This window comes from Anser cygnoides, chromosome 4 (assembly GCF_040182565.1).
Source record: "Anser cygnoides isolate HZ-2024a breed goose chromosome 4, Taihu_goose_T2T_genome, whole genome shotgun sequence".
Taxonomy (NCBI): domain Eukaryota; kingdom Metazoa; phylum Chordata; class Aves; order Anseriformes; family Anatidae; genus Anser; species Anser cygnoides.
The window spans coordinates 7,115,255-7,143,218 of NC_089876.1; the positions used below are offsets into that span (position 1 = coordinate 7,115,255).

General features: G+C 45.3%; 1 protein-coding gene across 6 annotated transcripts in view; it reads right to left on the minus strand.

Moving 5' to 3' along the window:
* Positions 1–27,964, minus strand: part of CTBP1 (C-terminal binding protein 1) — a 233,574-nt gene that overhangs the window by 49,499 nt on the left and 156,111 nt on the right. The window contains exon 1 of one of the 6 annotated variants that reach the window (XM_048047559.2): positions 18,116–18,280. The exons of 4 other annotated variants lie outside the window; for them this stretch is intronic. In XM_048047559.2, the coding sequence (XP_047903516.1) occupies positions 18,116–18,155 (40 nt within the window). In that variant the 5' untranslated portion in view covers positions 18,156–18,280. Of the gene's footprint in view, positions 1–18,115; positions 18,281–27,964 lie in introns of those variants that run through there. One more of the 6 variants, XM_048047575.2, reaches the window with a different exon arrangement.

Here is a 27,964-nt window from a genome sequence, read left to right on the forward strand (position 1 = left end):
ACCGGGACTTATTCCCATGACTTGATGAGACAAGCAAAATATTTCTTCCCACACATACCACATACTAAAGGGGTTTATAGAAGGTTTTTGAACGCTTTAAGTTATTTCCACTGATCTGGTGAGAAGTCAGAAGTGTTTAAAAATGACCCGTATTTGCATTTTTTCACTAGGCTTTATAACATTTATTTTAGTCTCTGTAGTTTAACCATTTTAAACTTGAAAAGGGTTCATTCACAGGCATAAAAATGCTTTGTCTGCAGATAAAGGCTTCAAATTATCAATTTTTCAGGGCACAAATCATGTCCCATCTCTCTAAATTGCATAAAGCCTTAATCAGCGCTAAAACACCAGTTCCAAGAAAGTGTTATAAAAGGAATTATCGATTCTATTAAGAGTCACAAGATCTTAAGGCAAAAGGGTACCCTTCATTCGTCACACAGGCAAGATTTCTTAACAGGTCATCTTTCCTACCGTACGTTCTTGGTGTGATCCAGCACTGTATTTTGGAAATGAGTTCACTATTACCTCTCCCAGCAAACGGCATTAAGATGTCAGTTTGCAGTTTTATTCTTGCCTTCTCCATCTATGCCTGATCTTAAAAAAAAAATAAACTTGTTATAGCGCCCGTGTCCCCCAGCCTGCAGGCAGAGACATTTACGAAGCCTGCCCACGGCGCACATGTGCGTCACCCAAATGTCATCTCCCCCTCTCGCTCTGACAGCCTCAGACTTGTGCAGCACGGCAGTCTGTGAAAAATGGACAGTTACCGAAAGGGACCACAGCGACTTCCTTTCAAAACAAAAGAGAGAGAGATTGACAACAGATGGAGAAGCGAGTTAAGTGGAGACTAGACCGATGTATTAGTCTCGAGGAAGAATTTCCAAAATAAGGCAGCCTGTTCTGTGGGATTTCTACGTACTCTGAAACCAGAAACGTGAGGAATGTCAGCAGCAGGATAAACAGCGGCATGCTGGACAACCTGCTTGGGCATCACATTTCTAAAAGCAGACCGGCACAGGAAACACTCGAATCACTTTGAATTTTATCATGCAAAGATAAAGGATCACCAACTTCACGCAAATATTAAAGTCTATTTTGAAAGTGCTTCTGGTGTCTGAAAAATGAACGCAGCAGAGATGCTGGAAATCAAGTCTAAGTGCTTCCTGCTGCCTGTAATTCGTGAAAAAAACAGGGAAATTACAACTTTTTGCTTGCCCACTGCAAAATCTGATAACCCCCAGAAATCAAGAGCATTAGACTATTTTCTAAAATGTGGCTAGAAAACACAAATCCTTGTTCCTGAGACTCAGAAACAACAGCAGAACAGGCAGGTCTTCGTAAGAGACTGATTTTTCCTTATTTTCTGGATGTAAAGCAAACCAAATTAGAGCAGGTGTATCACTGCAAAAGTAATAAAATGAGAAGTTACTACTTCTGCTCCCTAATTTTGGTTACTGCCACTTTTTATTTTTGTTTTTATTTGTGTTTATTCGGTACTTTGATAGCATACTTGCTATTTCACCAGAGTGACTTCATAGGAAATTTCAGCTCTCACGGTATTTGCCTCAGAGACTTTATTCCAAAAGATCAATCTTTTCATTCCTTCTGTCCCTCCCGGGTCAGGACTGTCATCCCGGTTACAAAAGGAAGAAGGGAAATGAGTGCTGAGAACAGCAGATGAAATCTGGAAAATAACTCTCAGTGAAAAGCCGACATCCACAGGCACCCCAGATGAGGATCAGTTATCAGGTCTGGACCCCACAGCACATAAAATGTGGTAGCTACAAGGGGTGGATGAGCTGGTGCTGCCCAGAGAGCTAACTGCTTAAAGAGGCAACTCCACCTGCATGCATTTGCAATTAGTTTTTGGAAAAATAATTAATTGGCATCATTATTTCTTACACAAGTTACATCACCAAAATATCTTGTAAAATGTGTCCCTCTGGAGCCTAGATTCTGAGCTGCTACTCACAGTAAGAGTACCGATGCCATCCGGGCTTCCTAGAAGCATTTTCATCAGGAATTTGCTTGCCAACAACTCTTGAATGCTAGTGACTGTGAAATTACCTCGGGTGGAAGTTGCAACATAGCAACTTGTTAACAAAATGCCATTAAACACCGTTACTGCATTATTCCCTTGCAGACAACCAACTTTGGGGTAGGCATCGTACAAAGCTAGAAAATGAGGATCTCGCAGCCAAATGGCTTGTACGATGAACGGAAATACTGAAAGCTGCACAGCTAATAAAAGCCATAGTCATTTTTCCCTTGAAGAATATAAACCTTTTTCTGGTTACGGTTTGACACCTACGTTTTGATACCTTTCTTTCCATACTTGTGTAAGTACTTCCCAGAATGCTTAGATAAAATACTCAAATTAAGCTGGACTATTTATTCCTTAATGCCTGTTAAATATAACCAAACAAGAGCAATGGGTAACAACTTATGTCAGAAATACTTAAGGGACAACACAGTTGGTACTTCAATTCTCTCGGAGGTCTGTGAAACGCCCACAGAAGCCTATGGGAGCGTTCCCCAGCAGAAGGGAAGCCTCTGGTTTCAATGAGGACTGCATCCAACCAGTCCATAAATGAACACAAGACAAACCTTCTCTTCCCACTGTTGTACAGAGCTGGGATCAAGCGACAGCAAGCACACTCAGCGTACTAGCTTCATCCTGAAATCTGGGGGCACCTAACCCCAAACCACACAACTGGCAGCTGCTGCGTGAGCTTACGTCTTCCGTCGGGCAGAACCGAGAGCTGGGAGCACTGCAGGAGAACAACCAAGGACAATCGAACAAGGACAGCCACTTGGACAAACAACTGAGAACACAGAAAGACGCTAAGTTGAGTAATGAAAAAAATAAGTTGCAGAGAGAAAATAAGAGGTGATCAGTCAAATCCAGAAAAAAAAAAAAAAGTAATTCTGCATGGCAATTAAGCCGATTAACAGCATATTTTTTTCCCCACCCTGGTTCTCTCTGCTGCCTTTCCTGGATCAGGAGTGCCATCAGGCTCTTCAGGAGAGGACGGGAACCAAAAAAGAGCAGTTTACAACAGCTGGGGAAGAAGGACATCCTGTCTCCAGTTACTCTGACAAGTACGCCGAGATGCTGAGAGGGTGGGACCCATTTATTTTTTGCTCTTAACAGATCTATTTGTTTATCAGAGAGAATGGAGTAGAAGGGGGGTAGGAAAGGGGGGAAATGGGTTTATTCTGTGCCTGCGATGAGACGCGGTCACACAGGAAGCGGCACAGCCTAACTTCTTTCACAGCTGCATCGGGGTTAGTGAAAATCTCATCTGTAAACTGCCAAGAGCAAGACAGAAAGCCCTCACCTCCTGTACTGAAGTCTTTCTGTAAAGAAAACAGTATGTGAAACAGTTAAGAGCATTATCAATTGAATTTGTTTGTTTTGTATGCTCCCTATGAAACAGTTACCGAAACAAAGCGCTGGAAGTCTGGAACGGGATGAAGAAGTAGGAGCCAAAGTAAATTAATTCAAATCTTATTTTTATTCCACATATCCAATCTGTATAAGCTCTTCAGACAACGGTCTTAGCTACTAGAAATTAAAACGAGGTTCAATCTGATCCTAAAGAACTTGAAAGCTACTATGCTGAGAGCAGACAATCTGCACCTGCTTATAATATGTCTTAAATGAGGTATTTAGTTACCTATACTTAAAATAGCACGTAATCTGACAGTTTCAGATTTCTATAAATGTGAACACACGCCGGTAGTCCAGCTATTCTTCATTATGAAGACGTGTGACAGTGCAACTTGTTTTTCCTCGAGCAGCTGGCACTGAAGCGTCCTGTCACCGCTGCAGCGGTGAGCAGAGAAGAGCCTACAAATTCACTTCTGCCCACACCGAGGTATTCCAGAAACCGCAAACCCCACTAACTAAAGTCACAGAACAGCAAGAAGTATTCCTCCATTTTCTTCACTACTGATCAAAGCAAACCTCTAACTTCTCTTCAAGCGAAACTCAGCAAACCCCTCTAAGAAAATAGGGCTCTTTTTGAAATCAAAAGAGGAAGAGTAATGAAAGTAAGGTTCATGAAAATAGGTCCATGAAAAAAAGACTCTGAGTTTGTGAAAAGCGTTATAAGCTTTCTGGTTTTAAAGTAAGATTTGGTGTTAGGCTTTGCTTCACTGTACTGTCAAGCTATCTACATAGAAATTATTTTTATACCAAGTATTGCCGTGTTAATATGGTGTACATGAAGCAGCAGAGTATTTTGGTTTTTTTTTTCCACTTTAAAAAAAAGTACATTTTTCCCCTTAAGACAGAAAGAAAGATAATTTATGTTGCGTCGGAAAGCATGCAAGTATTAATGATGGGGAATGATGAAGAACATAAATGGTTTCCATTTTCACATTCAAAAACAAGTACCTGCAAATTAATGCTAAAAGCAACTGGCCTATAAAGCAGCCATGTTTCCATGCCAACTGATCACAGAAATACATATAATTCAACAAAAAAATGAATAACCTACAAAACAAGAAAATAAAAAGAAAGCAGAAGTGCTGGAAATCAAGATCCTGACCATACCTAACTATTTTACAAGAATAGCAAGGAACACAACAAAGGATGCAATTTAAGACATGAATGGTACACAGCTAATGGCACTTCATCATTACAATACTTCTAAAAGCTGTCATTCTCTAGTCAACAAGAAAAACAGGATACAGAACACCTCTATTAAGAAGGAGGGAACACTCGCACAACAGTAGCAATTCTTACAGAGGTTTCACAGTTGGTAGACATGAAAGCGCAAGTTACTATTCAGTGCACATCTTTCATTAGGATTTTATTTTTTGTCTTCATCTAAGGTCTTGCTTTTTGTTCCCTACTCACACGGAGTTGCACTGGGGTTCTGCAATCAGGCAGCAGAGCTGCTTGCAGGGTAAGGCAGCCCGCTGCTTGAGGGTTAGCTGCAAAACCGAGAGCATTGGGAGCGAGCAGATACTCATCTGCACCCAAGCAGCTCACACACTGATGTGAACACACATATCTGACGTAATTAATACATTTTACGTGTATGGAGGAGTTTGGTTTCTCAGATGATGAAAGGATGCTACCACTCTGTGCTACAGCAAAAAACAAGTTTGAAGTTTGTGCTGAAAATTAGGGAGCACGTAGCCCACACATGTATATATGTATCTGTGTGTGTGTGTGTGTGGAATAACCAGACTTACTTTATGCAAGGAGGCAAGGAAATGTTAACTAGAAAAGGATGCTATATATCTAAATATAGCCAGTTCCAAAATACTGGCATTTATGTCCAATAAAACCAGCAGTTCAAGTATTTGTTCTTTACAACGTAGAGAAATAAATAATCTCCTGCTAAAAGGTCCATAAAACCTGCGTTCTAAATGAATACAAATTGAAGACAGGACAACAGATTTCTGTTTCTTAATATGTCTGTATTTTAATCAAGTAAGCAATAGTGCTTTTCTTCCTACTTAGTTCCTGAAAACATATTAAAGGCATTAGAGGTTTAAAACTGATGAAAAATTGTGGTCACAGATCAGAGAGCTGGAAATCCCACCATTAATACACCTTAGTGCACTTGTATTTTACTGTTTTGCTGTATTTCGAATAAGAGAACGGAACATTACAAGTGGTTATACTGATCCTAGTGATTCCATAATTATGTGACCGTACAGACTACACGACAACGGGCCTACACACTGCATGGAAAAATGGAAAATCTACATATAATGAACTTTACATTCATTTACTAGCTTCGGTGAGCATAAGGACCTCAGGGACATCAGTGAATGAAGGAGAATAATTACATGGCCTTGTCGCAACCTATCCAGAAAGCACAAAAGATCGAGTTTCACCGGTGACTTTCTTCTTTTGTCAATTCAGAACTCAGTAAAAATGGAACTTTTAGATGTGACACTCACTTGCTACCCTTTTAAATAAGCATCAATAATAAAAAACCTTCAATTTTCTAGGAAAATTGCCCTTCAAAGGCAAAAAGGCGTTCTTGTAGAAAGGGATTAAGCTGAAAAGATCTTAAATGACTAAGATGATTTTTAATAATAACAACGTTTATATGACAGCCCAATAAAGCTATAGACATTTAGCAACTCCAAAATTCTGCACATTTCTGACTCCCTCTTCCCCAAACTGTCCCTAGATGGCCACAGCTAACCCACCCAGCCTTACTACAGTTTTTGCAGTAGCCCAGAAATGATCATTCACCTGGGTGGAAAGACCACTATTCCTGCACTTCAAGAGGACACTATTACTTTGAGGCAGTACACAGTGCACTGCTATTTAGCAATCAAAAAGATAATAAATTGCACAAATACTTAAAGCATTGAATATTCTTAATAGATCAAACTATATGCAAAGTTATGCACTTTGCAGTATTTTTTGCAGAACATAAACTGCTTAGCGACTCTGGAAGTACAAAGATGTGAATTCTGACAAGCAAAAAATGTATTTATAAAATCTGATGAGGCTTTAAGATTATAAAAGTTACCAATGCTCGAAGCAGTAGCGGTGACTGCAAGCTGGGAGCCAGCCAGAGCTGCCAGCTGCACACCCAGCCCCACGCCTGCTCCTACTGAAGGACCAGGGGTGCCCAAAGCTGAGCAAGACGAAAGGGCAGATCTGCTTCTCACCCCTTCACCTCTTTTCAGCCACTGTCAGAAAGACACTACTGCTGTACAGACGCCTCTCTACCAAGCTTTTGAAAGCTTCTGAAAGTTAGTTTTGTACTCGCTGCCTCGTTTCACTACCACGCATGAGGTCATCTCTGGATTATGGTGATTTTTCATACAGCGCTGCCTCGGGCGATATCCTAAATGGTAACAGAACAGGACTCCACAGAGCCACGGCACGGCCGAGGCTGGCAGGGGCCTCTGGGGCCTTCTGCTCCGAGCCCTGCCCCAGCAGGGCCACCCCGAGCAGGGGGCCCAGCCCCACGTCCAGGCGGCTCCTGGGGATCCCCAAGGAGCCCCCCCAGGCTCTGGGCAGCCTGTGCCAGGGCTCTGTGTTTAGGGACATTGCTGGGACCCCCCCCAGCCTCCTCTCCCCAGCCCTCGGCCTCTCCTCACAGCAGAGGCGCCCCAGGCCCTGCAGCAGCTCAGGGGCCTCCGCCGGGCTCTCCTCAGCAGCTCCGTGTTAAATAACATATTATTTAAATATAAACAGGAAAACAATAATGACATAAAATCGTCAACAAAGCAACAACCGCGAGGGCAAACGGCAACGCTTCCACGCTCAGCAATAGCCGTGCCACAGCCTTGGCCGGCCCGGTGTTTATCCAGCCGCCTGCAAGAACGCTGCCCTGAACTTGCCCATTAGCCCACAGAAAAAAAGGTATTGTGGGAATGTTAACTTTCACCTGGCTGCCTTCCAGCTGCCGGCAGGAAAAAAAAAAAAAACAACGCCCTTTTTTCAAATTTTAGCCAACTGAAGGATACTCCGCATTTTTCACATTTTCCAATTATTCCCAGCTATGTGTAAACATAGGCATTGAACGAAATCCATATAAAATGGATGTAATAACGCGACCGGCTACCCTGCGAAAGAATGAATTAAGGGGTCTCCCGTCCAAACCAAACAGTCAGACTCGTATTTCACAAACCACGACAGCTTTCAAAAAAGCCAGCGCATTTCTAGAATAGCAGAAATGTTTGCCGTGCCCGTAAGAGCACTTACTGGACAAGGCGAGCAGGAACTGGAACAGAGCCGTGCTGATCCCAGCAGCACGGAGCCGTGATGCAGACCTGCTGAGTGAAGTGACGGTGATGCTGCTTGAGTGATGAAGATGCTGTTTGAAGTCAGTATTCTGTCGTGTAATTAATGAGGGGGCTACTTATCTCATGTCTGGATGGGCCCCCATGACAGAAGCTGCAGCACAGCAAAGAGCCTGGCACAGCAACAGGGCAGGCTGGGGGAAGACCCCAAAACAAGGCTTGCGAAAATCCCCTTTCTGTGTCAAACAGCAGGCAGTTCTCTTGCTCTTTTCCATCTGGCACTTCAAGGAGCTGTCTTTACTCAGCAGTCGTCTTGAAGTTTTTAATAGTCACACAACGTGCAAACTCCAACTGAAAGAAATTATCCCTTACTTCTTCTCTTCCAAAGTTCAACTGTTAAGTAAAAATAGCTCGCAGTCATGTCTCTGCTCCAAACCTTCGTATCTCTGCAGGGTCGGGAGTACTCGGTGCTAGCACAAGTGTTTCAGGGCACAGCGTAGCTGCAGCCTCAGCACTTAGCAGCGTTTCGCTGGTTTCTTTGCATGCGTGTCCTGTCAAGCTAATTGGCAAAATACAGCTTCCCAATTCAAATATAGATGATGGTTTGGGTACGGGGCTTTTTTTCTGTTTGTTTTTCTTTATTTAAAGAGAAGGAGCTTTAGTAGCGGAAAGTACATTTTTAATTTGAAAAAACAAGGCTTTCAATCACAGCAGCATGTTTTGTACGGAGCTGCGTTCCGTCAAGCCACAGGCTGTCTTTTCCTACGTGCATTTACTTTAATTCAGGCCACAACTGAAAGCACACTGCCTCGCCTCCCAAACCCTTCACCTGTAAGTAAGCAAGACACAACAACATCTACCCAGCACCGACTCAGAGCACCATTAATAAGAGAATCGATCTCGAATTCGGCGTTTTCACCAGATCTCAGAGTGCTTTCACAAGTAAGGTCACCAGTTACCTGCATGTAACGCACAGCAGGCTACGCACAAGTGACAAAAGAGCCCCAGGACCAGCCAGGCCGCACCGTTGTCACCTGCACGCTTGCCAGCACTGCTGCCTCTGCTCCCCTCTCTTCCAGTCCTCCAGTCAGTAAGTTGACCAAATTTCCCCTTAAAGTCAACAAGTTCACACTTCATCTTACTCACTACCCGCCCAAGATTTTGAGCAATGCTAAACTTCTATAACCAAAGGGGGAAAAAATGAAGCTAAGGAGTTGGAGAAGGCAATTCAGTTCCCATATTGGTTATTAATTTCCTAATGTAAGTGCTTCAATTAAGTTCCCTATATAAAGAGGTACAAATCCCCCACAGGAGCTGTACTCACACTAAAGCATGCTCGGACACCAGAACACGAACACCCAGTATAAGTCATTGCAGACTACCACCTTCTGATTTGGCTTCCCCGATTCCTAAGCGTCCTAATGCAAACGTGAAAGAGTTCAAACAGGCATGCACTAGCTTAACTAACTTGATTTAAAATTGCACTTAATTAAATGTGAGCAGTTTCCCAGGTATCATAAGGCGTATTCATGAACTGCTTCTTTCACTATGCATTTCTGTGATCAAAGAACCCTTAGATATGACAGGAGGTTATTTACTATTTATAAAAATAATCCCTGTTTAATGTTCTTTTTGAATTAGTCTTCTAATATGAAAACTAATCTTTACTAATTCTCTTTGAAAGTCTGAGAGAGAATTAGATGATTTCTGAGGCCCTTTTTATTCCTGCACAAAAAACACCCTCATTTCAATACCTGCTAGAATTGCACACTTCGAAAACTTCATCATTTCTATATGATGGTATCCCTAAGACAGGCAAAAAAACTTCATTTTCTGTTTCTTGATTTTTTTTCTTTCATTTTTGTGGTTGTAAGAAAATATTTTCCTTTTAGAACATGAGCATTAATTTTGTCAACAGATTGTTTTTTTGAGCTACAAAGCTCAGAAAAATCACAAAAAAAATTTAACAGGCAGACAAACAAGTCCAGAGCAACGATCCTAGCAAAGTCATCAAAACAAAGGCAAAATAAAGTAATAGTACACACCGTACTTTAGTTTCTAACATACCAACTCAGTAAAATACGCTGCACTGTAAAATTTTTTTATTCACTCAACTAGGAAAAAAAGATTCATGGTCTTGAAGAGCCCTCATAATCATAATTCTCTCAACTGAGAGACAGAACTTGTTCCTCAGTTGCAAGTACTGAGCCAAAGCAATCTTTGGACAACATATAGGGTTATCCTGCAGTAACTTTGGCTCAGTATGTAGGATGCAGCCAGGAGCCCATGGATTTGCAAGCCCCTTCCAGTTCCCTTCGATATGAGCTGGAAGTGGAATGACTCGACATCCTGCAGGATCAAAAATCAAATTCTGCTAGGAGAGGAAAAGTTGCGCCTGCAGCTTTCTGTTCTCCAGATTCCTACTTAAAATCCTTTCTTATCGCTTGCTCTAAGGAGCTCTTTCTCACTGCTGAATACATAATGCTAGATTTAAATTTTAGATGGCTGCAGGGTGGTCATGAGATAAATACCAAGTGTATTCGTATGCCTCTGTATTTACAGTAAGAAGGAAAGTCATCTGGATTCAAGGATTCAAAACATGAACAAAGACATGGTAAGAGAAAGCCTTGAACAGAGGACTGCCAAATACAAACAACATACACAACTAAACCCGAAAGGCAATAATGCATTGTGAAACCCTTTCAAAACCATACAATACTATGGGAATTAAGTAAACTTAAAACTCCCCTGCAATACTCTCGTCATAGCTAATTTGTGATTTCCTGTACTCTCAGTACTAAGAGCACAATGGAGCCTCTATTGTGAGCCTCCTCCCACAAGCTTTTAAAAAATGCAAGACATTCTTTTTATCTAGACTGGCGTGGCTAAAATACATCCAGCTCTACACAGATAAAAAGTTATTTTCTTAGATGTTGCTTTTGCTTGTAAAAAAAATAAATAAAAATCCGCTGCCTAGCTGAGCTGAGGCCGGAGATCACAAAGGAGCAGGGCTTTGGTGGCTACGCTGCTGCCCACCAGACTCTACCATGGCAGATGAAGGAGGCTGCTTTAGTTTTAGGATAACAAGAGAAGGTCCCACACGAAGAACTGTCTGGAAATTCAACACAATTCACACAGGCAGTGACGACCCACAGGAGCTGAAAACAAATCAACCAAAGTTTGACAGAACCTATGAATAAAGCGATTGCAGTATTAACTACAAATCGTGACTGAGGGTGAAGGTAGTGAGTCTTTTTGGTGCAAACAACTGGAGCTAATGGAAATAGATGCTACTTTCTCATCTTAAAGCACCCCAAAAGCTCATGTAAACAAGCCTAAACGAACGAGACTTTCCACGCCAAAACCCTGCAGCAGAAGTGAAAGACAGAAAGCTTGGCACAAGGCAGTTTAAAAAAGGAGCTCCGCTAGCAGAGGTCCGCTTTTAGCACGCAGGAGAGAACTCGGCAAGGATGTAAAAATCAAACCTAAAATGCTGCAGAGGCTCTGGCCAGCACCTCCACGCTCTTTCTCACCCAGGAAACAGTACATTGTGAGGAGGTGGCTAGCCAGTTCCAGGCAGCATGGGAACTCTCACATACAGCACAATTAGTGAAGATCCCTTCCCTCAGTAATGCTGATTATACGAACGGGAAAATCAACAACATGAGAAAGGCTGTGATACACATTAATACTATTCAGTGAAGCACCAGACACGCATTAAGATGGTTGGTAGACCACAAATGTGAAAACGCTCATTATCCGGTTGAAAAATAAACAGCTTAACATATCTGCTACAACACATTAAAGAGAAAAAAAAATATTTAAATATCAGTTTAAGAGTTTGGAGCCTGGCTTGTGGTTATCTCTGCTAAACATTTTTGTCCTGCATGACTCTGCAAAGAGTAAAGCTACGTACTCAGCAAGAGACAAGCTGGCTGCAACCATCTAATGAAATTTGACTCATCTGGGAATTCCGACCAAGGGCTCCGCACCACCGTTTCTGCTAAGCCGCGCGTTTTCTGTACGAGACTGAGAACGCCGTGCTGCAACTACAGGAGAAGCAGCGGTAATTCTGGATGGTTTGGCTCAAAAATCAGCGCCTCAGTCTGCAAATTCGTGTCCGGGTAAAACTCTTGAAGCAGCCAAGAGAAACTTTGTGACTGTAAATTAAAGGGAAGGAACAGAGAGGGGAGGGCAGCCCCCAGCGGCACCTCTGTCGGGGTGCATGGATGAGAAGGGCTGGGGGCAGTGCTCCCAACCTGCAAGCCCCCCTGTGGATCAGCACACTGCTGCCTGCAGCTCCCTTCGGGCTGGATTACCCAATTTCTGACTCACCCAGGGGCTATGAGGGCAGTCTGCAAAGCAAAGAAGTGCACGCAGTGGAAGATGATGGCAATACCCTGCAATGCTGCTCCTCTCCTGGCTGCCTTCTGACCGCCCGGCACACCGGCCAGGTGGGATGCAGGAGAGCACCTTTCCTCTAAGTGGCCAGGTACGGGCTTTACGGTGCAGGCTCCTGCCTCAGGAAAGGAACACAGGTCAACGGGAACGCAGCGGGAGAGCCTTGGAGAGTTGCATTTGCCTTTCCTGCTGTCATCAGAAAGCAGCCGTGGGCTAATCGCTACTGACAGCATTTTGGAGGGTAGGAGAGAGGCACAACCCCTCACGTTGCAGCAGCAACAGCCGCCAGCCCGGCTTCCCAAGGCTCTGACACGAACAGAACAGAAAGCAGAGCCCTCATCTGCCCTAAACCAGCACCTCTCGCGCCTATGGTTAGGCTCGGCTCTGACCACCCGAAGCAGATGGGGGCCCACAACCTTTTTGCACCAGGCAGCGGCGTTCAGGCCCACACGTAGCACGCCGGACTGTCCCTGCACGGTTTCCCAGCCACAGACACTTCTCGTTTCTGAAGGTCACGTCCCAGCCGAGCGTCGAAGGTGGCAAAAGCCACGCTTGCTTTAAAGGCAGCGAAACGGTTTACGCGTGGATCAACGGCAGGGACCCGACAGATCCCGCTGGGTGCGCCTCTCACCGCTCCTATCGTGGGGTGTGTACGGCAGCGCCAGATGCGATCTGTGAAACAATATTGGGGCTGCTCAGGGTGGGTCGGTGCACATCCAGAAGCGAGGAATTTGGACTGCAGGAGCCCGGAGCTGCAGCTCAAGCCCTGTAAGGAACTCGTCTGCTTCCTTCCTCGCGGTGGGCCGGCATCACAGCTGCTCTGAAGGGACCGCAAGGAGAGGAGGGGTAACTGAGCTCGGGCACACGGGGCCACAAGGCCCGGGCTCCTTCCATCCCAGCCCTCTGTAACTTTGCCGGTGGTGACACAACTCGCTGACTGTGATTTGGGCACGGATAAGGGCCGTCCACTGACCTGTAAATACAACTCCCAAAACATGCCTTACAGCAAACGTGAAGTGAAATTGCACAGTCGCACTACCTCGTGTTTTAATACCGAATGCCTTCACGTGGGATGGAAATGAGAGCTTTCTACTAAACAGCCTCGGTTTTACAACTACTCCAAACGATTGCCCCCTGCCCTACCATCTGCTTTCTCTGCTGTCTGTAGAGAAGCCCCTCAGGCCGGCTGCACTGGCAGGTACACGGCAAGGAAATCCCTCCAAAGCCCCCTGAGAACGGGATGAAAAGATGGAAGTGCAGAGATAAGCAATGATCGTCCGAAATAAACACCAAGATGAAACCCACTGTAGCACAGGAACATTTAGTTCAAAGAAAAAAAAACTAATAACAATCAAACAATGTCAATTTTCAATTAGGTTGATTAGACACAAACTGGATAATTAGCAAATGGAACAGTAATACAGGAAGCGTAATACGTTTGAGATGAAATGAAAATATTTCACAGAAGTTAATTTATAATCATCTTCCTCAAAAATTAAATTCTTGCTCTACTACGGCAAACATAAGTACGTTATGTTTTGCACATCAAAAAATAATTAACCTATCCATCTACCATACAGATGTTCCTTCTGGGCGATTTCCTTTTATCGGGCATTCAGTCGTGCCTCGGGAGGTTTGCTCCCTGTCCTCCCTGAGGACTGTCTCTAACTCCTTGAGGAACCAGGCAGCTCTCCGGTCGGGTTCAAAAGCAATTCAAAGTTTTTGGCGGTCATTCCAACCAGCAAAGCTAAGCAGGACGAGGAGCAGTGCCCCGCAAGTACCTAAGAAGCAGCGTGATCCAAGGACTGGCAGCTTTTTCGCACCCCGAACAATTTGAGGCACCGGCTCTGCCTCCCCCTGCCCGCGGCGCTGCCGCATGGGGTCGTCCATCAGCCTGAGACAGGCAGCGCCCGGATGCGCTCACGTTCCCAAAGCGCTGCTGAGCACGTTAATCATTCGGGAAGACGGGCTGAGGATTACCGGGCGCTGGAAGAGACCCGATGGTAATCGCAGCTCCGAGATCCCAGCACGCCCACCACGAGTGGAGGCTGCTGCGCTCCCCCAGTCCTCCCGGAGGAACGCCGAGAGGGAGCAGAGCGTTACGGTTCTGCAGCTGGAAATGGGAATTTTACGTTTCTCTCTAATGAACGTTTGCGGTCTTGTCCTGATCAACGCAAAGGTTCAAATGAATCGTCATCTTTGCTCCTATGGCAGCGGGGGAGAAAGAAATCCAAAAACACAGCTGGGAGCTTCCATCTCCCAAGGCCGTAAATCCCTTTCCACGCTGCCTGGGAGTGAAGAAGTGCGTGCGGCAGAGGGACTAAGACTAAAGGGCCGTGTAGTACAACTGGTATCCTCACCTTAAATTTTAGGACACGTATTAAACGTGTAACTCCATCTCCACTCCCTCGCTAAATAAATAATTATGGGGCCAGAAGGTTAGGGAGCCTCAGCTGAGGCTGCTATGCTGCTATGCTGCCAACTGCTGGGGGATTTGAAAGCTTGACACATGCTGGAAGAGTATCACCTCATCAGTGCTCCCAGCTGGCCTGGGAGGCAAAAACCTGAATCTCATACTCTTAAACGCGGGTCTCCAGCACACACACGAGCAGCCAGCCTCCCCTGACGCTCTGGAGAAACGCAGCGATGAGAAATTCATCGCGGGTACGGGAAGACAAAATGGCAACGAGCAATTGTGGCCCCGAGTATCTGCACGGCTCTGAGCGAGTGTTGTATTTCACGTCAGCAAATTACAGATCGCGTTGCTTCCCAGTCCTCTTCACTCGAGACATTTAAATCCGTGCCCTTCCAGACACTTATCGCCGTTCAAACTATTTTCTGGCAAAATAAGTGATTTATTATTTTTTTTTTCCAATTTTATGGCATTCACACCAACAGATACCTTGGGGGTAAGGTGGATTTTGTCCCCAGAAGGGACTAGCCACCGAACTGGGGTAGCTGTTCTTCCTTCAGTGAAGAGGGATCGACTTTACCCTTCCCAACGCTGGCGAGCACGCTCCTGTATCTGCTCGATAACACTTCTCCGGTACCCAGCCCGGCCCTAATCTCTCGGATCACACTTTTGGCTACGCGCTGTGACCGCTCTGTTTACATTGTAAATAAAACTATAACTCTCAGGACCGGGGAGATTAGTAAATTGAAGCATCGCGCGTTTTTAACAAAGAGCAGCTGCCATTTATCTTTATGATACAGAAGGACGAGTCAAGAGCTAACCAAACTGACAAACGTCGGGACACTTGTCATTTGTTTTGTCACGCTATCAGGAGCTCCGCGTTATGATAAAGTGTCATCCCGTGCACACTATTTACGAGGATGAGCTTTTTACAAGTAGTTCATTGTGCGCTCGGGAGCCGCACGCTCCAGCTCCTCTAACTACACATGACAACGCTGAGCCCAGAAATTCACAGGGGTGGTTGTAGCAGTTTCATTTCCAACAGCGCTTCCATTGACTACGCTCCTCCGCTGAGCACGACTGTGGCAACTCGGGGGGGCTGTGACGACTTCGTCCGCCGATCCAGCCATAAAATAACGCGTCGCTTGACGGAGAAACGCGGACTCTGCCCTGGGGGGTGGTGGCTGCTCCCAGCAGGACAGCGAACGCGCCACGCACGCTGCTCCCATTTACGCCCAAACACACACACACACACACACAAACTCCCTTCGCCTCGCTGACGTTATTTCACGTCTCTGACCAAAGCGAGGGAAGGTTCAGCCCTCTGACTGGCCTCTCCAGCCCATCGAGGCATCGCAGCCACCTCACAACCACCTATTTCTCTCTCAGTCACACTGGAAAACCGGCAGGCCGAGGGCAGGGGGGGGGCTGTCTGCTTCATTTTGTTTTGAAATACACCGGAGAATTGCACGTGGGCAAAGTATTTTGTTACCAGCTTTCTCCCCGAACGGTTGACACGATAATAAACCAAAAGAGGGTATTATTTGCCAAACGCCACGGCATTCAAATAGTGAAATCTGGCTGCCTTTGGGGGAGGAGGGGGGTCAATAAAGAGCAGCAGCATGAAATATACTAAAGTTAGCACTTTGGGCTGCTAATTTTACATGCCTGCTTGACTACCACACAGCTAAAAATAGATAAAACAGATACGAATATAGAACAAAGAGATGCGCTGGACAATTATCTCCCTCCTAGCATGGTCTACTTGATAATGAGCTTTTTAACCTTCTTTATTTACAAAGACAGAAAAAAAAAAAATAAAGCGCTGATTAATGAGCTTTCGACCCACGGCAGAAATTATTTACATACGAATTTTATTTTTCTTTGTGCTTTCTCGTTCCCTTCCTACGGGGACACAATGACGAGATTCAAAACATTTTAATGGGGCATCAGGCTACTTGCCATGGGGCTGGAATGCTAAATAAGACTATTTACATCTCCTAAGACCCCGGAGAAGGAAATCGGCACGATGCACTCGAAACGCACGCGTACACCGCAAATATCAGAGCTGATTTTAATTCACCGGGTAAAAAGTACACACTCGCTCGGGTTTATTAGGCCTCATTATTTTCAGCGAGGCTACAGGGATGATTATCTCGAGCTGCTCCGCCGTGGCCTAAAAGCAAACATTCTTCCCGATAAGGACAGCAGTTATTAAAATATAGCGTGACGTCCAATTGTTTAATTTAGGTTACAACAGGTGAAATTTTGAAAACCACCGCTGATAACAAGGGTTTTTCTACGGTTACCCCGTCCTGCCCGGTGCCATCGGTCAAAAGCTGACTTTCGAATTTAATGTTTAAGAGGGAAACAAAGCAGCAGAGCAGAGCGCAGGGCATCAGCACGGTAAACAAGCCCGCTCTCCGCTTCGCAGCCTTCCCCCGGCATCATTTGCTTACAAAACGATAATGTTTATAAACAGGCTCGACATTGTCTTAGGTCTGCGAGAAGAAAAAAAAAAAAAACCCCGCAGGAGTTCACACAATAAGGCACGGCCACCCTGCGCAGGGGCGTAGCTCTAACCTCGCCCCGCGCACGACACCCGCGTCACCCCAAAAACCAGCCGCCAGCCCCGAAACGCCTCCGGCGGCGCCTCAACGGCGAGGAAAAGATACAAAAAGGGGAGAGGAAAAGGGAGGAGAAGAGACGCCCAGCGCCCGGAGGACAACCTTACCTCTGGGCCACGCAACCCGCCCGCGGATTTCGGGCGACGGTGGCAGCGGGCAGGCCTCGAGCGGTTTTGTTTTTTTTTTTTGTTTTTTTTTTTTTTTTCCTGGGGAAAAACGCCGCTCGGAAACTTCCTGTTTTGGGAAAGGGCCGCGGGGACGGGCGAGCACCAGGTCGGCGGAAAGCGGGGCGGTTCAGCCCGCTGCTGCTGCTGGTTTATTTTTTTAATTTCCAAGGGATGAGTTCGAGCGGCGGGCAAGTTGGGAACCTTACGTCTCTCCCTCCCCACACCCCAGTTTTAATTTGAGGAGGTAAAATTAAGGAGAGAGGTAACGCTAGGAAGACAGAAAGATGAAGTTTAAAAGGTAAAATTAAAAAAAAAATAATAGAAGATGAAGAGAGGAAAAGATGAAATTAAAAGGATGGAAAGATGGAATTAAGAGGATAAAAAAAAGGTGAAATTAAAAGAAGGAAAAGATGAAATTTAAAAGGATAAAAAGATGGAATTAAAAAGATAGTAAAAAAGAAAATAAAAAAATAATAACTAAAATCAGGAAAGTTAAAAATAAAAAATAAAAAAATGAATAAAAATAAATAAATAAAATTAAGAAGTACAATCGAAAAGAAAGAACCAACTCCTATTTTATTTCCTACCACTACCCCGGCACCCCATCACGGCCAGGCAAAGTTCCCAGCGGTGATGCAGCCGCCGGGCCGGCCCCGCTCCCCGCACACCCCTCCCCCGGTCCGATCCGGATCCCGCTCCCGGTCCCGCTCCGGATCCCGCTCCGGATCCCGCTCCGGATGGCGGTCCGGCGGGCCGGGGCGAGGCGAGCTCCTTACCCAGCGGCAAGCCCTTGTTCAGCAAGTGCGAACTTCCCATTGAAGCGCTGCGCCCGGGCGGGCGGCGGCGGCGGCGGGGCGGAGGAGGAGGAGGAGATGGAGGAAGAGGAGGGGGAGGAAGAGGCCGCGGGGGGGGCACGGCCGGGCCGGGGCCGGGGCCGGGGCCGGGGCTGGGGCTGGGCCGGGGGCAGGCGGGCGCCGCCGCGGCATATGGCGGCCGCTGCCTGGGCGCCCCTCGGCTCCGCCGCCTCGGCGCGCGCGCGCCCGCCCGCCCGCGCGCATGCCCGCCCGCGCCCGCGCGCGCACCGCCCCCCTGCGCCCGCCGCGCGCACGCGCACGGCTTCGCCGCCTCCGAGCCGGCGGAGGCTCGGGGCTGGCTGGCTGGCTCCTCGCCGCCGCCGCCGCCGCCTCGATCTCTTGGTGCACAGAGGGTGGAGGGGATGGGAAGAGAGCGGGGCGGGCGGCGGGATTTGGAGGGCAGCCCTCAGCCCCGGTGGTGCTTTGAAACTTTTGTAGTGGGAGATACCTGCTGCTGTTCAGTGTTAACACTGCCTTCAATATCAACACCGCGTCCAATGTTAACACTGCATTTAATATTATCACCGTGTCCAACGTTAACACCGTTCAACATTACCGCTGCGTTCAACCTTAACCCTGCGTTCAGTACTAACGCTGCATCCAACGTTAACACTGCGTTCAATATTAACACTGTGTTAATGCTCACTGCGACCCCCCAGATTCCCCAAACATCAGCCCTTCTCTCAGTTTGTTATTTTCTGTGGCTTTTCCCCCTCACAAGTGATTACAGACCACAACCCGCTCATCCTGCCGGGCCCCGCACCGCCTCACCCCAGCCCTGCTCGCTCACCCCACACAGGGCCACAGCAGGAGCCTAAGCGATAACAGTTCCTTTTTTCACATAGTACTGGGGGAAAATGGTAAATGGGCAGACAACAAAAAGCAAAACAAGACACTTGATATGGTGCGCACTTAAGGAGGCGTTGGGTGCTGCCTATAAGCACTGAGGCACTGGAGGAAAGGATCTGGACGCTCCAGAGTCCCATAGCACAGGGTCTGCTGGTTATCCCCAGCGATCGATGTGCCCTTCCCCGGTCCTGTGGAAGTCAGAAATCCAGCATCTTGCTCCTGTCATCTGAAGCAGGATGGGATTGGAGAGTGGGGTCAGGCCAGCTCTCCAACAGACCCAACAGAACCTAAAATGGTGGGTTTTGGCTCGTTTCAGTCTCTAAGGGCAGACCCGGGGCTCCCCATACACTCATCTCACCCCTTGATGCGCCTCACAACAAACAGGGTTCCCCCGGAATGTAACCTCATGAGTCACCCTCTTCATTTTAGAAACTTATTATTAGTTATTAATTATTATTGATGGCTCACTTGAGGAAATTATTAGTAATTATTAACAATAATGATTATTTATGGATCGTTTTGGGAAAATATTAATAACTATTAATAATTTCTCTCGACTGCTCATTTTAGGAGATTATTCTTAATATTTATTATTGATGGATCGTTTAATGAAATTATTGAGAATAATTATTGAGAATAACCATCGGTGGTTCACTTCAGGAACTTAGGACCCCCGGTTACCACCGCTGATGGCGGCGGGGCCCCTTCCCGCCCCGCCCCGCCCGCCACAGGGACCCGCGAGCCGCCAAAACGGCGGCGGCGGCGGCCGCCAACCAAAGCGTGCGCGGCACCGCCCGGCTCGGGCGGGCTGGGCCCGGCCCGGGGAAGGAGGAAGGGCTGGGCCCGGGGCTCGGCCTGGGGGGGGGGGGGCTGGGTTTGGGGACCCCCCCCCCTCTGTAAGCTAAGCCCCTGTGTTTAGGAACCGCTGCTTTTAGCTGACAGATGGCCCTTGGCGACTCGGCCCCGGCTGGGCTTTCCCCTTCGTCCTCTGGGTTACCCGGCAGGATGGGGAGGTGGCTCCCAGGACGTGGTGGTGCAGCCTCTGACCGGCCTCCATCTCCTCCTGCCTCCACGGGAAGGGGGCACGGGCATCGACAAAAAAAAAACCCTCAAACAGCCCCCAGTTCTTACGCTTCCCTAGGACAGCAGCTTGCCGAGCGCCTCGGGGGGGGGGGTTGCGTGAATAAACTCGGCTTTAACCGCTTTAAAGTGGCTAACCGCTTTATTGACGTTTATAGGTGTTAGCAAATAGGGAAATGTATACGTATCAAAGCTCTGGGGAGAAAATGGGGATTTATTTTTATATTTTTTTTTTCTTCGCTGCCATGTGGCAACGTATCAGCAGGAGCAGGCATTAGGGATAGAGCGTGCTCAGACGGCAAGCGCGGTGTCTGCGAACGGCAATATGGACATGGAAGCATCTCGGGGGAGAAAAAAAAATTAATAGCGAAAATGAAAATTCAGAAAGGAAATCTGAGCTGAGCTACGTGTTTTTTTTTATATAGAAACGTAAACAGACACAGGCAATGAGACCGTTTCCTCGGTGGGGTTATGCGACTGGGCAAATGTTTAGTTCTGAAGTGGAGCTGCTGCTCCGAGGAGGGAGGGGAGTGTGGTACAAAATATTATGACAAGGGGAGTGCTCTAAGTGAGGATAAGTTGGCATGATGAACAGATGGAGTATTCAATAACAGGAGGTTATTAATACTGCAGTTTGGTATTCTCTACGCTACTTCATGAAGGGACTCATATGCTTGCTCTTTTTCTTCTCTGATTGTATGCAGACTTAACGAATACGCAGGCTGTAGGTAGTGACGTCCTTACTCGCCTCCCTGTGCACGCGTGCACGCATCACAAATTCATGTTTCCTGGGAAAACACCAAGGGCTGGGTCCTCGGCTGATTGTAACTGGCCGACTGCGTTTCTTTCAATAGCAGCGAGCTGATTTGCACCTGCTAAAGGAGAGAGGTTATCTGACCCTGTCTCCCAAGTCGCGAGGTCTCTCCACCCTGCTCTTCGACAGCTGCCACAAGGCACCTGCTCTAGGGAAGGAGCTGGGAAGACTCTCAGGGTGGGAAAGGAAACAAAATAACTGAGGAGGGACTGAAGTTTAACTGCAGAGCGCAATGCGATGCTGTTTCTGTGCAAGAAAATCAAGCTTGATTTCACCCGGAGTTCGGGGCTTTCTTTTCCTTCCCCTCTATGTGGCTTTCAGTGGCCTAGTTTTAGACCGGGTATGAGAAAATCCAGGAGCAAACCAGCTGACTCCAGCTACCCCCATCCATTTTATTTCCTACGTCTTCAGGCTCGCCTCTGGGTCACGAAACATTCGGTCCTCTTCACATCTTTTGGGCTATGATTTGTGCAGCTACAATATAAGTAAATATTCCCCAGAATGTACAGAATGTAACAATTCCCAACCTTTTATCACAATTTGGCACTGATGTCACTATAACTTAAAAAACAAACAAACAAACAAACAAAAAAACCAGTAACATTACACTGCTGAGAGTCTTCCCTGTTTTGCACCAAGAATTATGGCATTTTTCAAAGCCCCCAAACTGTTTCCTGCCTTCTTAAGAGTCAGCTGGAGGCACACGTGCTGAAGAGTAAATACATTGCTTTAAGTGTATCTGTTAACAGCCATATGTATAATTTAAGTACAAGTTTTATTCCCCTCAGAATCTCTAATCAGAAGGGCATGACCTTGGGCTTTCACAAATTAGATACATTAGGGTAGGATATCTTTAGCAGATGTGACTTTGAAGATACTGAAAGAGGAAGTTTTACTGTTGTATCATCTAAGCATGAGCCAAGATACTTGCTGAATTCTTTTTAAAGTGAATAATGCAATTTGACAGTATTCCTACATCTAGATACTGCGATTGTGTACTTACAAATTTTCCTTATTTCGCCATAGCTGTGTGTGCTGGCTCGTTCATGTGTGTTTTTCCCTCATTACCAAACATGCACCGTTCATAGGAACGCTCGTTGTAGCAGTTTTTAAAGCCGTCATTTTAAAACCTTTGTGCACTTTTTAATCGAAATGTAAGATTCTGTTTCAAAGGAATATCTTAGCTTTTGTCAATAGTAAATCTCGCAGATGCTATTAGGAGATCCTGAAAGGGATTTATGTCAGAAGAAAAGAATGGCTGAATAAAGCAGGCTCAACATTTCAACTTTATCCTAAAAATAGATCTTGAAAATGTGTAATCAAAATAAGTCAATGCAATTTATTTCAAATCTGGAAGGAAGACTTTGGATTTAAATATTTCCTTCTTTCACTGAGATCCTGAAAAGCGTTTGTTAATAAAACACACACATACAGATCAGTCTACTTTCATTTTGCAATTGCATATAATTAGAGCTTTTTTTTTTTTTTTTTTTTTTAATGTATTACTTCCTCTGTGTAACTCCCCACTGTAGGAAGTTAATGCTTTCTGGTAGATGTGAAAGAGAAAGGCCATTTTGGAGAACCATTTTCAGCAGGTTCTGAGGGGAAAATGGAAAAAAAGAATAATTGACAAAAGGGAGACATTTAATCTTTAAGAAATGGTGGTCATCGCAAGCATGAAATAAAATAGAGGACCTTCATCTACTGTAGAAAAGAAGGTTTACCAAAGGATCAAAGCAGTAGATTAAAGTTCCACTTAATGAACAAGAAGTTCAGCTGTGTCAAACATTCAAAGTCATTTCTGAAATGCCAAACGCGCGCTGCTCCTTTCTCAAAATGGAATGGCTACACTAGCTCTATACTGGAAATAACAGCCACACAAAAGTGAAAAAGCTCGCAGTGTGCTGAATGAAAGGAAGAATAAATTCCCTTCAAACCAGTGAACACAGAAAACCTCTCTCCTCTGATGTTATCTGTATTAAGTGACTAAGGGATTTTCTTCTTGATCTCACCCTCTTCATATAAGTGCTAAAACCACAAGAACCAGGGTGGAATTAAATCCTCTGCATTTTCTGGTTATCATGAAATAAGAAGTATCATTTTCCATCTAGTCAAGAGGAGTTAACAGACCGTTTCCAGGAAGGTCTGCGTTCTGGCTGAAGAGAAAAAGAAGATAGAGATGAACAGCAGAAGAAACCTATCGAGAACCATTAGTGGATGTCAGCCATTGTCCATCTGTTCACAGTGGAAGCAGTCCAGACCTGAAGGAACAACTGCAACCTGCCCCATATGGCTCGCTCCCTTCTGCGCTGCCAGGGCTGCTTTGGGGATTTGACATTGTACGAGGTAAAGGAGAAGCAGCACAATCTGTGTTCCCAGGAACGGAGAGCCAATTAACATGAAAGAACAAACACTGTTTGTAACCCAGGGGGAGGCTTTCTCCTTCTCACCTGTCTGAAATCTTGGAGCCCGTTCAAATTGTGTAAGTTGCAGAGACGCTGTGCTGAGGCTCCTCGTCCCAGGGAAGTCCTTAGAAAGCTAACTGCGGCTACTGACAAAATCCTGCGGGCAGCGGAGAGCTCCTCAATCAGCGAGTGAGAGCACTAATCCAGCTGTCTCCAAAGGTGTTCAAACAGGCGTTTGGGAGGAATACATTACACGAAAAGTTCCATTAAAAATTCTAATACAACGTCCTTTCAACATAATGAACGAGAAGAACAACATTCTGCGTTTGCTTTTACAGAACTGGGTTGTAGCAAGCTACAGCTGAGCAGTAATTTGCTTCTTAAGTTTTAAATCAGTGGGCCTGGTCATGAAGCAAGGTGTTATTTTCTGTGTGATGAAGGGCAGCAGGCTCAGACTCACGCAGGGCAGTTACGACATCTGATTTCCTCTTTCTCATGAAAAATAGATACTCTTTGTGACGCTGCGCTCCGTACGCCAAGACGCAGCAAGTGAAGTGGCAGACAGACATACATATCAAAGCCAGCTGCAGGGATCAAAAACCTGCAAGTTTGTAATACATTCAATAACCTGTTTGGTCGTAGTCGTTTCACAGGTAATACGGAAAATAATTAACTCTCCAGTGGCCAAGCAGCACCAGCATAAGCAGCACCAGCATAGTATCCTGAATGAACTTCTTGTCGGGATATGTCTTCAGTTTTGTTACAGTCTTTGCTACAGCCACACGACTCAGTGGATACAGAAATTCAAATTCAGAAGCGACGCGCAGGAGGTGCATTCACTGCACCCAGGGACATACCAACGCCACCGCCACTTCCAGAAGACAGCAGAGAGATGCTCAGGAGTTTCATCTCTGCTCTGCTCTAGCTCTGAAGCCATGAGCAGTTAACTAATGTAACTCCAAACCCGAGGCAATTTTCTGCTCAGAAGTGGGATTTACTATTTTGGGCCTGGCACGATGCTAAAGCAGCAGCACTTGGCACCTTTAAAAATGCTGTGCAGTCCTACCTGCTTGCACTGGCACTAAGGTAGTGGTCCCTGTGCTGTAAGGCGATTTGCACTCTGCCGTCTCTTTAGTTCCCTCACAACACACTTAAGACCTTATTTTTGTAGAAGTTACACAACTAGGAGCCAGAAAAAAAGCTGGAGTTGGATCAGAGATAATTTTAAAGTTGCTAAACACTTACTTTCACACTTACAAATTCATTCATTAAGTGGCGTAGAGAATATCATGGTTCTGTGTTTGAAACGTATCACAAAACTGAGGACTCCACCAAAAATTATAAAAAAGTGTATGAAATCAAAGTAACAGCTCACTAAGTACTCATCTGGAGACTTGTCTCCCAACTAACCAAGAGGATAACACATCTGAAAAACCAGGAAGGATGCTAAAGGATGCAAAAAACAAACCGGTGTTAAATAAAGTCGCTTTGCTGCCATGGGCCGTGAACACAACCACGCGCGAGGATTACAGACATCTGTGACATTGAAGTGAACCCTCTTGCTTTGTCAAATTCACTTGGGATGATTACAAGTTATCAGTCTTGAATTTCATCCTCTTCCAAACTGAACACTTCCAGCTTTGTGCCCGTATGAAATACTGCACTGCCAGCACTCCGCTATCACCCACCACTAAGATAAGAGAACGGTTCATTAGTGAGTAAAAAGTGACCTCTAGTGAAGCATCGCTCCAGAGCCTGAAACACACGGCAGCTCCCAGCAGCGCCTTCCCTTCCTCTGGCTGATCATGTCCATATACAATTAAAATCTGATAATACCACAAAGTAACAGTCGTCAGCATTTGTGCACAGACACCTTCAGTATCTGCACGTTGCGCAGCAGCTATAACAAGTGGCAGAAAACCCTTGGCTCGCCAAAAAAAAATGAACTCATTTGTTTGAATGTAACAAAATCTACCTACGGATAACTATTAAAGAATTGAATGGGCTGTGATAAAAAGTGTAAGCTCTAACTGGATCATTTTTGACTCGCTTTAATTTCATTTTAAAAGTAGTATATCCAGAAATTTGTAATAAAATTAGAAAAACATCCTATTAGATGTGTAAAAAACAGCAGCAATCTCCACAAATAGCCCTTTGTACTCTAAGAAACCAGAAAAATTAGAATGGAGAAAACGGCAGCAAGTTAAGAGACAGGCAGTGAAAATCAATTCCATAGTTACAACATATGGAACAATACAGAGGCAAGGCAAGCCGTAACAGGGAATGGTTGATGATTTTGGAACAGTAAAAAGAAACTAGCAAGATTTCATGACTAAAATGCATACCCCATTGGCCACGGAAACACATTCTATATGTGGTATGTCTCCATAAATCTAGCAGCAAACTAATATTTTTATACCCCTCCTAACATGTGTATAGTTACCTAACAAAGATTTTACAGGCAGTATTAAAAGTAAAGTTATTTACCTTTTTTTCTTTTACTGAACCAAAATACTGATTTTTGTGCAATTTTTTTTTCACTTGTGCTTAAGATTTAAATCTCAACAGCTGACAAGTAAGCTGCAAGAAATCCTTATCAGTATGCAAGGGTTGAGACACAACTCGAACCCTAAAAGACATCGGTTTAGGTGGCAATTTACACAGTAATAAGGTAACCACTTACCTTTGAAAAAGCTCCCTTTGTATTACTGAATAATGCAAAGAGAGAAAACGCCTGTTATCCTAACAAAAACATGACTTGATCACCCCACTTGTATTTGTATAATACACAACTTTAGCGTACGAGTTGATTCAGGTAGGTGATAATCAGTATCAACAGATTTACCGCTACTCGAGTTTACATTTATTGCCAAATACTGCGACTTACAGGCCAAGGCAGCGCTTCAGCACCGCACATGACGGTATTATGTTAAGATCTCTGGGTGAACTTGCCAAAAGCCTGACCCCGTTACAAGAAGAAAATGCTGTGGAGGGACACATCTCATGAAAGCGTTTGCCAAACCCTTGTCTTGGGAGTGGTTCAGCTCTTCCTTGTGGTCAAAGGGTACCTGATAGATGTTGTGTTGGCTTTGTACCATGGCCCATCACAGCTGTGGTCTTACAAGGGTGTTTTTGGGAACTCCACCACCTCACAGCGACCGCTGCAGATCATGAAGGTGGTTACTGTTGGGCCCGGCAGGTGCAGGAAGGCTGCTGTGCGGACGCGCTGGCAGCGCTGACGACTCGTGCAGACACTGAAAAGCCCACAAAGAGTTCATCCTGCTCTACAAACAGAAGGCACTAAAATAAAGACAAGAACTTTCTACAGTAGTTTTACAACGTAAGCTTCCGACAACAGAGGGCTACGCAGAACAGCGCTGGGAACACTGTATCAGCTTCAGTTAATGCCATGTTGCTTATCTTACTCTTTTCAGGTTTTTTTCATTTCTTTTGTCAAGACAATTATTCAGTCTCTTAAAGTATGCTGTCGTCTTCTTTATGAAACAGGGTATCTAATATTCCTTTGGTGTAATAAATTATTTCTCACTACACTGACATGCCACGTGAACCTCCAGGTCACAAGAAACACATTTAACAATTAAACATCGGCAGCACCGATGCAATCAAAAATCCAAACGATTTTGTTTCATCACCTAATTCTAGGGAACATCTTATGGCATATAAACACTCAAGCTACTTTTCCCTTGCTCCAATTTCCCATGTTTCACTTGGGTCCTATCTGTCCCTAAGACCAGAAGAAGAGGCAGTGATATTAGAATCAGCTTTTATTAATTTGCATTATTTTATGCATCTGAAGGAGTGATCACAGTACTGGCTTGTACATCACTGTGGGAAGAGGAAAGTTCAGCAGACGTAGACAAAAAGGGAAATACTACCACATCTTTGCAAACAGATTGGGTTCTTAATTGAAATGATTTGATATGCCTTATGAGCAGTGCAAGATATAGCACAGATGTAGAAGTCACCTTGGAAAAATGTACTTTAAGTTAACTACTGGAGGCCAGAGAGAACTGAGCTGCAATAATAAATAAGTGTCTATAGATAACGTATAAATAATTAATCAAATTTTCCTGAAGGACCTGGAAACAAATGGGAATACTTTGTGTATGGCTGTACTGTGCTGATCTCTAAGTAACGTGGCTTCGGAGACCCATGACCCAGAAAGGTTAAAGTTGGTGTCTTTCCCAGAGGCTGCACCTACGTGATTAACATTACAGAGGCACCCACATCAGAGAACTATCACAAGAGAGGAATGAACATAATTCATGTAGATAACAAATAGTCTAATGAAAAAAAAATAAATGAAACAGCCCACACTACCTTGGTTCAATTAGAGTGTTTTGAATGTTTTCCCTTTCAAGCACCACGACTGTAAATTCAACACAGTATCAAGTGCTGAGCAGAAACGGAGGAGTTTTTGTTTGCTGAGGTCTTACAATCGCAATCAGAGTTGTGTTCTCAGTCTGTTCCCGGATCACTCCTAACAAGAGATTTCCAATTGTCCTAAAATCTATGGATGTTTTGAGATGTAGACAGATGTCTGCGAGGCCACAGGCTGAGGTCATCAAACTCATCTCATTTGTGACCTAAGCCTAGTCTCTT